General features: G+C 32.0%; 1 protein-coding gene across 3 annotated transcripts in view; it reads left to right on the top strand.

Moving 5' to 3' along the window:
• LOC149057129 (uncharacterized) overlaps window positions 1-17,709 on the top strand; it is a 66,271-nt gene that overhangs the window by 7,651 nt on the left and 40,911 nt on the right. For 2 of the 3 annotated variants that reach the window (XM_089222078.1, XM_089222077.1), the window contains exons 6-7: window positions 2,523-2,555; window positions 14,462-14,509. In XM_089222078.1, coding sequence (XP_089078204.1) covers window positions 2,523-2,555; window positions 14,462-14,509 — 81 coding nt within the window. The remainder of the gene's footprint in view (window positions 1-2,522; window positions 2,556-14,461; window positions 14,510-17,709) is intronic. The other variant, XM_089222079.1, reaches the window with a different exon arrangement.

Below are 17,709 nucleotides of genomic sequence, written 5' to 3' on the forward strand. Positions count from 1 at the left end.
AAGGTCAGAAATTATTGGGATGTCTTCGCTTTCAAGAGTATTATTAATGAAGGTGGCAAAGCCGCCACTTGATCTGTTAGCGAAAGTTCTGTTTTTAAAATAACCTGAGTAGTTTTTGATGTGGGCAGTGTGGTTATTTTTTAGGTTGGTTTCTTGGAAGCATATAATTTTAGGTTGAAAGTCATATACAATACGGTTGATGTCGACTGTCCGTTTATAGTAGCCGTTGATGTTCCATTGGATAATTGTGCTCATGATAAGATGTTACTAATAGATAGTGAATGGTATATTAGGTGGGTAGAGATCAGTAGTATTGAGAATGAGCCGAGTGGGGTTGCATAGGGGGTTAGTTGTCTTGAGGCGGTGGTAAGGCTTGGAATAGAAAGTTGGTCAGTCTGGTGAGTAGAGCTTTGGTGGAGCGATCGGTGACTTGAGGTCGTACTGAATCAATCAAGAGCATAAGCGATGTAATATCCGAGTTAATATCTTTGCAGATGTTGTGAATATTTAAATTTTTGTTAGTGAAATTTTCCAGTACGTATTTGAATTGATTTAAGGAGATGGATGAGTCATTAGAGAGGATGTCCTCAGCTGGTTTGAGCCCGTCGGATATTTTGTCAGCTATCTTGGATGAGGAATTAGAACGAGATCTGTCCATTTTACTTTTTGTTGAGCTATTCCTGCTTCTCTCGGCGTCTAAGTTTACCGAAGGGGGAGAGGGAGGTGTTGCTAGAGATGAGGTGTCAGAAAGGGGCCTTTTATGTGGTTCACATGGTGGAGTGAGATGGTTTTCGGTTTTTTCAGTACTGTTATGGGGGCTGGGCTGAGAGGTTTCGTTTGCTAGGTAGTCTTCTGTTATTCCTTCCATTGTTTGGGTGGGTATGTAAGGAGTATTAGGATATTTTATTGGGGAAGGGGTGATATTCGTTTCAAGAGTGTCAGACAAAGGGGGTATGAGGTAAGTTCTTCCAAGGGTGGTTTTTCGACAGAATCGGGTTGGTTATGTGTGGTAGAGGTTTGGGGGTCGACAATTGTTTTTTTGCAAGTGTTAGAGGTGTGGCCAGTGGATTTGCATAAAAAGCATGTGATTCTGTCATCAGTGAAGAATACTCTAAATTCAGTTTGATTGTAGAGTAGTGACAAAGATCCAGGGAGATTTGGTGTGTCTTCATGTTTAATAAACATCTGTTGACGGAAGCTTAAGATGTGCTCTTAGTTTTCAATGTTGATACCTGCTTTGAGGTAGGAAATTTCGGATACAGGGTTAACATAGATATTTTTGAGCGCGTCGAGTATTACATAGTTTGGTATAGAAGGGCAGACATTAGATATGACTATCCTCTTAGCAGGATTAATAAGTCTGCGTATTTGGATTACGTTGTCGTTAATTGTAATCGTTTGAGTGGCTTCTAGAAGTGAGTCAAGTATTTGTTTGGTTGAAAGAAAAATACAAAAGCGGTTATTCGATATGCGTGATACAAAAACAATATTTTTAGGCGGGATTATTTTGCCTATGGCGAAAATATAGTCTCTTTGGGGTATACCGTCTATTGAATTGAACACAAGTGCTTGTTCTCTGCTGGGATAGTTTTCCTTAGCTGCCGCGGACGCGTAATTACGGTTTGTGTTTTGTAAGGTATTGTTAGTATTTATTACTTGATTGTTGATAACGCTGGACGCAGAAGACGCCGATGACAATAATGTTGATGTAGTCGCAGTAGGAGAACTAAGAGTGGGGTAGAAGTAGTGGTTTTAGGTACCTTAGAACAACTAGGGAGAGTGTGTTGTGAGAGATATACATTTTTAGATTTAGTTATTTGTGTTGAAATAGTTTTATCATTTAGTTTATTCGGTATCGTTTTTGTAATGACCGACGATAATGACGGTCTGCCCGTCTTATTAACGTTGCTCATTCTGCGATTTGGTGGGTAGTTACATAATAATATAATATTATATTACCGTATATATGTGTGTCCATTAGTGATGTGCTATAAAATGCCATTCGCGAAAAGGTAAACACGTGCTACACGGTTGGCTGTCAGACACGTGCACATTACTTTTATTATACGGGTAAAAAGGCAATTCGCCCAAACGCAAACCGCCCATAATTTTAACCAAGTTTTTGTTACCACTGACTTATGTTTATATCACAATTAGGTATTAAAAGTTACTGAGTTATCCGTCTCTAAATTGTCTTTTTAAATTGACTATTAATTTATTTGGAATCTAAGTTGTATATTGCTGACTTCTCAAAATATCTGACATATCAATTATAATCTAATCTAATCATATCTGTTCATTCACCCCATAATGCGAGTGAAATATTTTGGTTAGATATTAATACATTATGGAAAATTGAGTGTAATGTTTAGTTTCATCACACTAAAATAATAGTTTAAATATCATTGGATATTTGAATGTTGTAATTACATACACAAGTAGTTAATTAGAATGAAAAATAAGTACAGTTACAACCCGAGTTTCATCTATGCGTGATACATTTTATTTTTTTATAAATCTAGAGAAGGTTTTTGACGAAATATTGAACAAATTATGTAAGTGTACATTATTAGTTATTTAGAATGTTATATTATAATATTTTAGTAGTATGTTTTGGTATGTTTTGTACCCCCCGAAAATCCAGGTGATCCAGGTGCCCCGCCCAGCTTATGCTATGCTTTCGCGACCGTGCCCAGCCTTGCCCCTTCCCATCCATACTCGACCGTGCCCGTCCGCGTATTTCCGGACCCTAACTGAGCTGGGGGACTAGTGCCCGAATCCGGTTAGACTCCGTAGTGCGTGTCTTCACTACGTTCCCTAAGTGATTTAGGGCACACTATTAAATATTCGTGTAAAAGCATAGTTTTGTACCTATATTAATTATATTTACATAATAATACATTAAATTACGAACCATACAATATTATTGTCTGGCTTGGTGATGCGCGGTCGTACGCTCAATCTGCGGAAACGCACTGAGCGTACGTACCGGTCGCAGTTGCTAGCTCCCGGATGGTTGACCACCCGGGGTTTCAACAACATATCCTTGCCACACATACACAAACACGTGTTACAACCCTACCCACTTAAAAACCTACACACAAATATACAAAAATAACCCCTACCGTACCACCCCACACCCAATGGCCTATGTTGCCGCGGGCTCCCCTGAAAAAAAAAAAATATTATTGTCATAATATATATATGCTATATACAACTTAAAATATTAGGCTTCTAAAAATACATTAACAATTAGCTCATCTACAAGTGTCCCGTGTGGATTTAACCATTGCGATATCTGCCGAAATACTCGTAATGGTGATATCGAAATTCTGATTTTGTAATATGACTCACAGGGTTAAGAACTACAATTAATTCATATTTTAATTTATTTTAATGTTTTGGTAAAAAAGTTAAAAAATATATTTTTATATTTAATAATTTCTAAAAAAAATAAAGATTAAGCCATTTTGTAGAGTTTATTTTTCTGAAAATATTGACGTTTCAAAATTTTATTTTCATTAACTTTCTGATTTTTAATATTTTTTTTAATTTTGAGAAAAATTGCGAATTATTTAACACCATAATGTTATCAAACATGTGACCAACCGCGCCGCGCGCATTCCCATACGGCAGGCCGAATACTTTCCATGTTCCTAATAATTATAAATTTATAATCATATTTTATTTCTTCAAAACTAGAAAAAGTATCAAAAATCAGGAAATTAATGAAAATACAATTTTGAAACGTCAATATTTTCAAAAAAATAAACTCTATAAAATGGCCATCATTAATTTTTTAAATTATTTACAAAAACATTAAAATACATTAAAAAATGAAATAATTGTAGTTTTCATCTCTATAAAACTTATTATAAAACCAGAATTTTGATATCTCCATTATTTCATGAGATATCGCAATGTGTAAATCCCCGCGGGACACCCTGTAAAGTATTCAATCTAGAGATGTATAAACATGTGATGGTAAACTTTTTAATATCAAAGTAGAAGGAACTATATGATTATAATAATTTCCCTTTAAATTATATCAAGAGTGGTATGTCAAAGGATCGAAATATCTATACGAAAATGCGCACGCGTGCTCGTACCACTCCTGATATATCAAAGTTAAATATCTATCGTGATTTGTGATGAAATTAATAAAGAAATAAATTTAATGTTAGACCCCACCTCATCGAGATTTTATTTTGTTTTATTATGTTTTATTCAATCTGTTTCTAAGGAAACAATAAGAATAATTGATGATAGAAGCTAAGATAAAAATAAAAATAATATATACAATGGCAGATTTGGCGGATTGTGAGGCCTCCCAGTGGAGGTACTACGACATGAGTGAGATTTTCTTAGGCTAGGTTATTATTGTACATATATTCACTTAGGCTAGCAGGTCACGACACCACTGCCTTTTTAATCTTTTGGTTGGGTTACCTGGGATAGAAACAGCTAGATGATAGGTCAGAGATTAAGGGATTTGTATGGTGGGCTATGCAGCTATTGAAACGTTTATGATGTGTTTTCGCTAATTCAGAGACATACGGAATTTTGAGGTCGGAGTGGAGGGAGTGATTAGAAACAAAGAATGGCGCTTTAAGAATTGTACGTAAAGTTTTTGATTGGAATCTTTGGATGCGGTTGATGTTGGAGATTTTGGTAGCGCCCTATAGTTGGATCCATAAGTCCAAATGGGCTCATCGAGAGATTGATGGATTATTATTTTATTCGTGATACTTGAAGAGTGTTAGATATTCAATCGGCTAACGTGTTAGCTGATGCGTTCTTATTTCCTAATAAATGGTTTGGGAATACATGTTACAAATACTCTTTCAAACATCCTAATTATCGATTTGAATACAAAAAAATGTTAGAAATATATCCTTTAATTAATCATGATACATATATGTATATAATAAATAATTGTCTTAAATTAATGATTGTTAATTCACTAGTATTTAACTTAATATAACCTTTATATGAAATTGATATACTTATATATTTTCTATTAACCTTAATAAATCTTTTCTTAATAATTTTTCCATTGTATATATTGTATTCTCTGTCATAGATATTACACATAGTATGTAATAACACCTACAGCACATCTCATAATAATATATTTAATTTTTGCTATTCGTAAATAGTATATTAAAATGTGATATATTTGTCTAATAATTAAATTAAATTTACCACTTAAGAACATATTACTTTTGATAGAAGATAATCAAATATCATTTAAATTAGATTTGATTGTTTATAATATTATCGGTGATTATTAAAACTTCGGTAGTTATTAAAAGGATTATTATAAGTAAAAACAATTTCACATCCTGTAATAATATTTTCAAGAGTTTTATTTCAGTGAGTTGTATATAATATATTAATGTGTGATAGTTATAATAATATACCTATTACCTATATATATATAAATATAATATAATATAATATAATTAGATAGTAAGTAAATGATTACTTTCGGTTATTATTTAACTATAATGATAATATTATTTTTATATCACTATCATTCGATAACTGTATGTACTTAGGTATTAAACTATAAACATTAAGTGATATGATATATACAATTTGTTATATTTAAGTATTACATATCTACACTTAAATCTAAAAAGATTGTATTAATAAAAGCTAATATTCTTATTTATTATATTATAACATATTATACACCTATTTATCAAAATGGTAGGAGAGCTCTAATACTATTAATATACTATTATACTGTATATTGTTTCTCTAGTATGTATGTTCCTTCAAAGTTTGAAGGGTAATATTCAGTATTTCATATGTCTTCTAATAAATTGAAAATATTATACCTAATAAAAGGAATAATTATGAGATGATATCATACTAATTATTGATTTGATTACTCATAATATTATCAGTGATTATTAACACTTCAGTTGTTAAAAAGATTATTATAAGTAAAAACAATTTCACACTCTGTAATAAGGATTTTCAAGAGTTTAATTCTAATTAATTGTATATAATATATCAATGTGTGTTACTTATAGTAATAAACCTACTACTTATATATATTTAATTTCTTTAATAGTATACTCAATATCATTTCTTTAATATTAATATACCTACTATATATTTGTATATATAAATATATAAAAGGGAAATAAATGAATAATATAACTGAATATATTATAATAATATAAATATATAAGAAAACATACATATAATGCTCAATCATTACATTGTAGGAAGATATTTCACATATCATTTAAATTAAATTAAATTGTTTATAATAATATAATCAATAACAGTTGTTAACATCTCGATAATAGACATTAAAGGTAATCGAAAGAAAAACACTTCTAGGGGTCTTAATATGTTACGTTTAGTCGTTGGTGTTCGTAAACAATATAGTAATGTGTAATATATTTATATGATAGTTAAATATAATTTTTCTCCTAGGTAGGTATACATCTTAGTTTCGAAAGAAGAAAATCGAATATGATTTAAATTAGATTCCACTGTTTATAATATTATCGATAACTATTATCCTTATAATAGTTATTAAAGGATAAATAAAAGTGAAACACTTTCATAATATATCAATGTGTATTATACTAATATTATATTATATTCGATTAGTATAATAGACGTTATACTAAATATCGTTTAATTAAATATGAATAATACTTAATATTATTTCTTTACACACTAACACGATCGTGAGGTATGATCAATTGGATAGGTAGGTGGGTTGTAAAGGAGGGTTATCTATAATAATATAGTATATTTTATATAATAAAATGGTGTGTGAATGATAATATGTTATATATATGATAATAATATAATGTGTTTAATATATAATATATCCATCCCGTAGGAAATAAGTCTATGATATGATATTGATAACTTGATAATATTGAAGTGTAGTCCACCGTCGTATGGTATTCAAATAGTAGATATTGGCGTCAAATGAAATAACACACGGATTTACTAGGTATATATTTGATGATTTTTTAAATTAAACACTTTAAAAAAACAATATATTAACACTGATACATTATTACGACTTATGAGAGGTTTTGATTAAAACTATATGAGTGACGCTCTGTTACAAAACTTAAAGGATGCTCTGTTATAAACTTAAAAGATGCTCTGTGTAGATACGCTCGTGTCGTTCACTCTTTCCAGACTTTACTCGACTGACTGGCGACCACCGACCGGGCCCGTCGCAACGGTCCGTCCGGGGTTTTCGGTATGTGCTGACCCAACCATTTCGGTCACGTAGACCATCGTGAGAACCGAAATGGTCACACACTCTTTTACCCTGAGTCAACACATTTGCGCGTTTATATGTAAGCCTCCAGTACATACATACATACATACATACATACATACATACATACATACAAACATACATACAAACATACATACATACATACATACATACATACATACATACATACATACATACATACATACATACATACATACATACATACATACATACATACATATATACATACATACATACATATACAACAATATGGTGATTAAATGATAGTACTTAGATTATATAGTATGGATGCAGCCACTCGGTATATTATGCTTATGTATTAGATGTGAAACTAAAATGAGTGAAAACATTAGAGCGAATTCAATCAGAATTACATGTATTACATATACATGTAATTCACTAAATATTCGGAGCTCTAGGTTATTCTAACTTTAAGAATTAGCCTGATGACTTCATCCATTGTATATGATGGTTATTGGTTATAGAAAATCAAGACTAGAGAGGGTTAATAGTTTTATTTAATATTTAATTTTTAGGGGGGGGGGTATGTTTATGATAGGAATAGATAAGAGGGGTGGGCATGTAAGGTATGGATGGGAGGGGAGGGGTCGGTAAGTGATAGGTATGGACGGGCATGGTCGAACATGGATGGGAGGGGGCAAGGCTGGACACGGTCGCGAAAGCATAGCATAGGCTGGGTGTGGTACCTGGATCACCTGGATTTGCGGAGGGTACAGAACATACCAAAACATACTACTTATTTTCTAATGCATAATTTACTTATTAATAGTTTGATTTTTTTTTAAATATATGTACAATAACATTCGTATGTCGGATTGAATGATAATGCTTATGCTGTGTTTGTCTAGTGTATTTTTTTGTGAAATCAAAATCAGATTTTATTACCCAGCAAGATAGTCACCCAACATCAAATTAAAATCGATTTACTTGCAATTTTAGTGGCCATGCCAAAACGTGTTTTCATAGTGTATAATACACAATTAATTAAGCTCCGTGCTCTCTTTTTGTTTTTACCGGACATAATAGTCAGTTTTTTTTTTTATTTTTAAGTCCAAAAATTATAAAAAGTTCGCGTACAGACTGGTGTCGGTTTTGAGTCAGTCTGTTTAATATATTTCCTTTAAAGGCCGTTTTCCTTTTGTTCAAGGAGTGAAGGTAAATTTATATTTATTACATCTTATCGTCGTTTGCTGCTCATTAAAACACAGTGCATGCGTTTTACAGGATTGTGTTATTACTCTCGTTATCTTCATTTCGTCCGCGGAACGTGTCAAGGTCACCATAATTACGTTATCGTATATATTGGAATCAGTCTATTCTGCTTTAACTGATTATTCAAGGTGTTTAATTACTACTGCTATTTGTCTTGCATCTCTTTGCATGTCTTCGGATAATCTTAATTCACCTGAAGTCTCTGACCAGCAAATGTTGCTCAAATCTGTCAAGCCTTCAGTTCCACTTTCACCCACCCCACTATTGTCTGCAGAATTTAATCGAGTAATTTCGGCCATGCTTAAAACTCAGGATGCTACTTTGGCTCAATGTAAGGCTTTATCCCATTCATTCAATAAAAAGTTTTGTGAACTTCAAGCCAGTGTTGACTCACTAGCTTCACAAATTGTTGATGTAAGAGCAGACAATACGTCTCTTCGCAACGAACTTTCTACTCTCAACAATAGGATCGGTGTCATTGAATCTGACGTGAGTAAATTGCCCTCTTCATCTGAAGACAACATTCCTCAGCTACTCCAAGAATTATCAGAAAAAGAAAAATGCTCTTTTAACGCCATCGTCCACGAACTTATTGAATCTTCTGCTACTATACCAACTGAACGTTTATCTGATGACCTACAGCATCTGTATGAGTCCATTCTACCACTTGCTATGTCTCTGCCCCCAGATGTGAAGATGATCAGGTTGGGTCAAACTATTGGTAAGAACCCTCGCCCATTAAAAGTCATATTTTCATCAAAGATCATTTCCCAACAATTCATTAAGGACTTTGTAACCGGTATGTGTTCTCGTGCTGCTACGGACCCACCCTTATTGGTGTCTGTTGTTCGTGATCGTACATTAATGTAACGGCAACAAGTACGTCAGGTTTATGCCGATTTGGAACAACGTAGGAAGAACAGAGAAAATAATATAGTGGTCAGACATTTCAACGGCGTTCCCTCTATTTTAAATTATAACACATTGTCCCGGCAGATAAGGATTTTCAATTAAACCATTCAACTCATGGTAATGTCACTCGTGCAAAAAACTAACCAGCTTGAATAATATACCAGGGACCTGTGGTGACGTCAGTCAATCATCGTCATACCTTATCGATCCTCAATGTTTCCATTTGGTACCCCTAGCTTCATGTTATCTTTGTAAATTATCTGTTAATACATCTACTGAATTTTTTGATTTTGTAAACCACTTTAAAAATAATAATCATTCGAATTCTAATCTAAATAGTTTTAACATTGTCTACCAAAATGTCCGTGGGTTAAAAACTAAATTAAGTAATTTTAGAAGTTCTATTCCCATTTTTATTTGTTATGATGTTATCATCCTCACAGAAACATGGCTCTCTTCTGATGTCCATGACTCTGAACTCGGGCTCAATGGCTATCAAATCTTCAGGGTTGACAGAAATTCTCTTAACAGTAACTACTCACGAGGATGTGGTGTTCTCATTGCAATCAAGTCGGATATAAAAACATCTCTTATCTGTACAAACATCAACACGCTTGAGCAAGTATATACCCTTCTGTCCATTAATTCATTTAAAACTATTATAGGTGCAGTTTACTTACCACCTGTGTCTACGCTCCCAGATTTTGAGGCCCATACCAGCTCTATCGAACACTTAATATCATCCACTAACCCTACTTCTATCCTTCTCTGTGGTGACTATAATCTACCTCTTATTAAATGATCTAAAAGCAACCAAAGTCTTTTCGCATCTGGTACAATGTCTAAAACTTCTACTCATCTTGTCGATTCTTTCTCGTACTATAATTTTTACCAGCTTAATCAAGTGCCTAATTCCCGTGGATGACTTCTTGACCTTGTCTTTTCTAGTTTTGATACACCTACTATCCAACTTGCCAACACTCCAATCGTTTTTCCGGATTCTTACCACCCACCTTTGTTAATATCTTTTCCTATTCCAACTCCCATAACTGCTATAGACACACATAAATACCGTGATTATAAATTGGCTGATTATAAATCTATGCTCCAATATCTAGGATCGTTTGATTGGGAAAATACCTTTTCGCTTTATTCAGTTGATGATTCTACTGTTGTCTTTAATGATGCACTTCCAAGCTCCATAAATAAGTTTGTCCCCGTTAAAGTATTTTCGCCTTCTAAATGTCCTAAATGGACATCCAGTATTCTCAAAAATCTCATAATAAACAAGAAGAAAGCCCATGCAGTTTATAAGCGAACCAAGTTGATATCTGATCATCTTGTTTTCTCTGAATATAGAGCAAAAGTTGATTACTCTGCTCATATTAGTCATGCCGAGGAGGCTCTATCATCTTCCCCCTCCAAATTCTGGAAATTTTTAAATAATCTAAAACAGAAACCTCCAATTCCGTCATCACTCCATCTCGGTAATATTACTTCAAATACTCCAACTGAATCAGCTAATCTGTTTTCAACTCATTTCTCCTCGACGTTCAATTCCTCGGTTCTCCAACTTTCGCCATTTACTGGCTCATCCGATTACTTATCTTATGAACTGCCTTCCGATATAACGTTTACTGTCGACGATGTTTTTTCCGCTCTTAAAACGTTAAAAAATACTTACTCTAATGGCCCAGATGACATATCCGCTCAATGTTTGTACAATTGTCGTTTTTCTATTGCTTACCCAATTTATTTACTATTCAGGCGTTCATTAGATTTAGGCATATTCCCCATGATCGGGAAAATATCCTCTATAACACCGGTTTTGAAATCTGGTGACGACTCTGATATCCAAAACTACAGGCCAATTTTTATAATACCACATATTGGTAAATTATTTGAATCGATAGTATACTCCAGAATAAAGCGTAGTCTTAATCATCTTATTATAAGGGAGCAGCATGGTTTTAGATCACATAAATCAACCGTAACTAGTGGTGTTGCATCTTCTTATTTATCAGAAGTTATCGAACACAGAGGTCGAGTAGATGAATCATTACAAACTTTAATAAAGCATTTGAAACAGTGGACCACGATTGCCTTATAATGGTGCTTAAGTCTTTAGGTATTGGGAATCCCCTACTATCTTGGTTGCACTCTTACATCACTGGTAGAAAACAATTTATAAAAATCAAAAATGCTGTTTCAGAGTTAGCTGTGATACCATCTGGAGTTCCTCAAAGAAGTCACCTTAGTCCTCTTTTATTTATTCTGTTTGTCAAACTCGATAACCAAATGGATCACAAAGGCTAAACTCCTTCTTTTTGCGGATGACATAAAAATTATCCTTAAAATAGACAGTCTTAATCAATGTCATATCCTACAATCAGAATTACTTATTTTTGCAAGTTGGGCGAACTCCATTGGTCTTAGCCTTAATATAAGTAAATGTCATGTTATGTCGTTTTCTAGGCAGCGATCTCCTATCCACCACAACTATTTCCTTAATGGCACTTTTCTTAACCGTGCTTTCCTCTATAAAGATCTTGGTATTCATTATACACCATCATTAAATTTTGAGCACCATATAAATGTCACTGTAGGTAAAGCCATGATAAAATAAACAGGTATGTCAGCAACTTTATGGTGCGCACAATATGGCGGCCGGCTTGCGCGTGTTATCAATTATACGTAATCAGTAATCACTTATCATCATATCTCCCATAAGCATGACCTTAAATTTAATTTTAATTTAATGATATTAATCTGAATCCCGCTATTTGTTAATTATCTAATAAATATTACCTCAGAACAATAATATTACATAGGGTTTAATATTATAATGATTTTATTTTAGCTCTTTAACAATCAACAATATATTTAATATAACATAATGCAAAAATAATAGTTATCTATGATGTGGGTTATGTATAGTCTATATTACAATATTACTTAAGTTTATTTCATTAAGTTATGAACTTATACTATAATTTATTCAATAACTGTTTAATATTAATACTTCAATAGTTTAATCAATTACAATTTACATTTTTATATTTTATTTTACCTTATCATGAATAATTTGAGAATTTTGAGAATCATATTACCATGATAAATGATAACACTTCAGCAAATGAAAAGCGGCGCAAACCGGACGCCATCTTTGCGCAAACTCGCATAATAAGTAATAACCGTAAGTTACTGACATACCTGTTTATTTTATCATGGGTAAAGCTTTAAAAGTATTGGGTTTTATTAAACGCAATACAAAACAGTTTTCTTCTGCCCGTTGTCTCTGCGCATTATACTTATCTTTAGTACGCTCTATATTAGAATATGGTCTGGTAGTATGGCATCCCTACCTAGCCAAAGACGAACTAAGACTCGAGCGTGTACAAAATAGGTTTCTTCCCTACATTGCCTACATAATGATGATACCTCACCCTACACATGACTATTCCCTAATACGTAGTTCTTTGGGAATACCAATGCTGTCAACTCGTCGACAAGATGCCGATGAGCGCTTTATAATCTCGCTCCTAGGTGGCACCATAGATCTCCTCTCTAAAATATATTTTCGTATCCCTTCCTTCTTCTCCTGAAATCAATCACTTTTCCAAGTTCCAATTTACAATACATTATACGGACATAATCACCCCTTACACAGAATGGTTCGTAATCTGAAATATCTTAATTTTGATTTTAATATGTAATTAAATATACTGGTTATAAATATGTTGTACTATAGTTTTATATTATTAAATTAATAGGTATTACCATTTAGTTTATATTATGGTGTATTTTTCTGTATGATCTTTTTTTTTTTTGTGTATTATTGTTTTGTATTATTATACTATTATTGTATCTATTAACTTTTAACTTATACTTATTCTGATATTTTAAAATTGCCGTTTGGCGTTTATATATTATAAATAAATAAATAAGCTGACTAGGAAATTAAAATGAGAGATCAATAATGTAGTAAATTTAATTCATTACCCTAAGAGTAATATCTGAGTTCTGGGGTTAGGTTAGTGAACCTACATTACTCTATGAAGATATTCAAAGTTGCATAAAATTAACATTAAACCCTGAATACATAAACGTACCAAACATATTGATATATAAACATCACTAATTACTACCTACATTCAAGAAAAAAGCAAGAAGGAATAGTGTAGTTAAAACACAGAACAAACAGAAGAGAATCATATTTCATTTAACATATGCTCTTATGGGAGATGATAAAACTACGTCCGACATTTCTAGAATTTAAACGTGTTGCCACGTACCGGGAATTTCCCTTTTTTCTATATGCCGTGCAGCACTGTTTATTCGAAAATCGTCAGAACGTGTTAGCCATGACGTTTTGTACTGTGTAAGTTGTTGTTGTTATGAGTGGAATTGCAGATTAACAATGTAGCCACAAACCACAGAAAACTTAAAATAAAGGGAATTTCTCGGTACGTGGCAACACGTTTAAAATCTAGAAATGTTGGACGGTTTTTCGATGAGCCTTATGATTCCCTTCTGTTTGTTTAGTGGTTAAAATACATACATACAACTGATCAAGGAGCTGATATGCTGACAAAATCCTTGCCTACTAGTAAATTTAAGAATAATTTGTTAAAAAATGGATTACACGTTTACCTAATACTTCAGTTGTTTATATGATAAAGTTTTTTTTATGCAGGAATTGAAGGGGAGTGTTGAAATTAGACATATCTAATTCCTTTTTGTTCATAGTATAAATACTAGGTTATGTTATTATATTACTTGTGTTGTTAAAAATGTTTAATGGATTACGCAGTTATGTAGACCATGGTGTTATGTAAATCTAATTATTATTCTTAATTCTTATTATGTATTAAAAATGTTTTATAATAAACTTTTCATTGCAGTTATTAATCAGCAATATTAATTAATTAATTAGTTTTTTTTTTAAAACAATATAACATACAAAGATTTATAAAAATTATTATTATATTATTTAATTATTTATTTATATTGATATTTTTATAGATGAAAATTGTACCCAAAATATTGGGGCTGAAGCGCATGAGGATATCAGTAAGGATAGATAACTATAGTTACATAGTGTTATATTTAAATATTTTATATACATGATTAAAAAAATAACAGAAGGTAATACGCATTAATCATTTAATCAAATATGAAGGCCTTAAGAGGACGCTACACCCGCATATGTTGTCTCCCTCTTACAAGTGTGTAACATAGCAAATTTTATGCTCAGCAGATCACGTTTAGCTCCGTTAGTTTAAAATTTAGAGTAAATTGACCTCTTACAAAAATTAAAGGTAACATTACTATCGAGAGCAACTCGTAGGCTTTTAATTATATTTTTATTTTAAAGTGAGTTATGAGTATTTTAAGATATACGAACAATGTAAAATTTTAAAATACATATAACTCACTTTAAAATTAAATTAGGTATAGTAAAAAGTCTCCTTGATGCCCTCGGTTTACATTACTTGTTACTTTTAAGTTTTGTAAGAAGTCAATTTACTCTAAATTTTAAACTAACGGAGCTATATACGTGATCTGCTGACTGCTGAGCATACAATTTGCTATGTTATGCGTTTGTATAAGACGAAGATAACGTATGCGGGAGACAAGCGTCTGGGGAAAGAGAACTGAATGGAATCAAAACGGTGGATTTTTATCATTAATTTACACTTAGATAAGAAAAATACAAAATTTTGATAACAGACTTTAGCATAATATTTATTATAGCTTATATAATATCATAATGACATAATATGAAATTATGAAAAATAAATAATAATTAATATAATAATGTTTGACTAGGTCAAAATCAATTTTATTATTCGTCAGAATGTCAGATCATAATATACTACATTAAATATAGTCAATAGTCTTGTAAAAATAAAATAATATGTGATTTTGTCAGTTTGACTCAGTGTATAAAATAAACACATCATATTATATAAAAATCAATTAAGGTAAAAAACAAAAAATATTATGTCAAAATCAATTATTCGTCAGACGATTATATGATATAGTCATGTATAAATAAATTAATATTTGATTTTGACAGTTTGATTCAGGGAATATATAAATAGGTAAGAATCATTAACTATTAAGCAGTATTATTTTTGAATATTAATGATGCACTAATATGATTTTGTTCCATTCTGCTTGGTGTTTCTAATACCATTTCCAATACTTTCCTTGTTTTTTTAGTTGAGTTTAAACAGCGTTGTAGTATAATTTTTTATTTGTTGGCGATGTCTGAGATGTTTTTCTTTTTGAGGTTGGTGTATTTGAATTGTTTCTTATTGCTGTTAATGTCGGTATTATAGGTGTAAGATATATTTCATTATCAGCATTATCATTTATCAATATTATGTAGTGTAAGATATATTTCATTATCAGCATTATCATTTATCAATATTATGTAGTGTAAGATATATTTCATTATCAGCATTATCATTTATATGTAGTTAGTTGTCGATCGGACGTCGTATAGTGCGCGTCGTCGAATCGGTCTCGCTAAGTTTGTGTAATTTTTAAAATAAACTGTTTTAACTATTTAATATTCGAGTATATTATTTTATTAGTTATTACATGGCGCTGTGGTAAAACGTGAAACCAATTCCGCGTAATCTATAATTATTTATTGTCGCCTTTCAGTAAGATCTGCTGTCACATGGTTTTAGCCTTATGAGCAATTACTACGTCTGAAATTATAGGTTAGAACCAAGTACCGACCTTCGTGGGTTGATGTCAGTGACGACAGAATAATTGTGTTTCGCAGCATACTCCAAGTCGTTAGTATCACAAACAGTTCTGTAAACAGATAGTGCGTGGTATCTACGTAATTGTTGTGAGATTGTCAGTGTCACGTACTCACGTTTGTCAGTGAATTATTAACAAATCAGTTAAATCGGTTTTTTTTGTTTGTTGTTTTTCAGTTTCTCGTATTAAATTAATTTGTCATGAATACACCTACAATTTTCGATTCTGTTGACATCAATCAACTTAAAACTATTAAAGCGGATGAACTCAGAAAAGAGTTAAAGTTTCGACATCTTCCGGACAAAGGAAACAAAGATGAGCTTATTGATTTTTTATTAGCCGACAACGAACGCCTTGTCGCTGATAATCTACAAGAGTCAATTATTACCTCGCGTTTTAAACAAAAATAAGATCAAATCAAGTTATCAGAAATGCAACAAAAAATCGATAGTTATGAAAAGATCGAATCTAAGGATAACAGTACAATTTCTATTGAATTATTAACGCAACTTGTACATACTCATAAATTGATCTCAGATAATTTAAGTGCAAACAATAATAATAAAGTTCAAATCTTATCAACTAATGATACAGCTAATGCTATCTCTTTGTATCACGGGAATAACCATGAAGACATTACTGATTGGATCTTAGAAGTAGAACTTATATCTAGTCATGCACACTGGACATCATCTTTAACGTTAGTCAACGCAGTATCTCGACTTAGAGGTGCAGCGCTTAATTGGCATAAAGTATCAGGATAAAATAACTGATCGTTTCAAGTGTAAAATGTCTTTCTCTGATTTTTTTAAATTTCAAAGTAAACGCGTCTTACGTACAGATGAATTAATTGTAGACTACATTTTTGATAAAGATGCTATTATCGAAAAGGCACCATTCAAAATGGAACAATCCGATCGCGTATCTCTTATTTTGGAAGGAATAAATGATAATATTTGGACTATTCCGCTTGTAACAGCTAGATGCCTAACTGTTCAAGAACTCATTGACCACGCTTTACCACTTGATACTATTCGTAAAGTAAATACAACTACTAATAGTAACAATCAGAATACATTTAATAATACTAAAGTTCCAAATGAAACAACTAAACCAATTCATCGTTATAACCCTACTACAGATAATAAGGATGAGCAACTGTGTTTTAAATGCAAAACTTTTGGTCATATAAGCTATGACTGCCCTTTTCCTGATAGTGTTTCTAAGTATAGAGATTCAAATAAAGTCAATACCAAAAATCAAAAGTCAACTGATATTAAACATCAGTCTGAGAAAAAAATACAAGATTTAACAAACAGTAAAAGTATTAATTGTATTTCAACAGATTTAGTCAATATTTCTCAAATACCAGTTACCATTAATGGATCAATTACGATATACGCCTTGCCGGATAACGGGTCATGTGTTACCTTATTAAGAAAATGTTTTGTGCCCAAAGATGCTGTAATTCATGAATGGCAAGACGGACC

The sequence above is a fragment of the Diuraphis noxia genome, unplaced genomic scaffold (genome assembly GCF_037042655.1).
Source record: "Diuraphis noxia isolate RWA-SAM2 unplaced genomic scaffold, SU_Dnox_SAM2 contig0003, whole genome shotgun sequence".
Lineage (NCBI taxonomy): Eukaryota > Metazoa > Arthropoda > Insecta > Hemiptera > Aphididae > Diuraphis > Diuraphis noxia.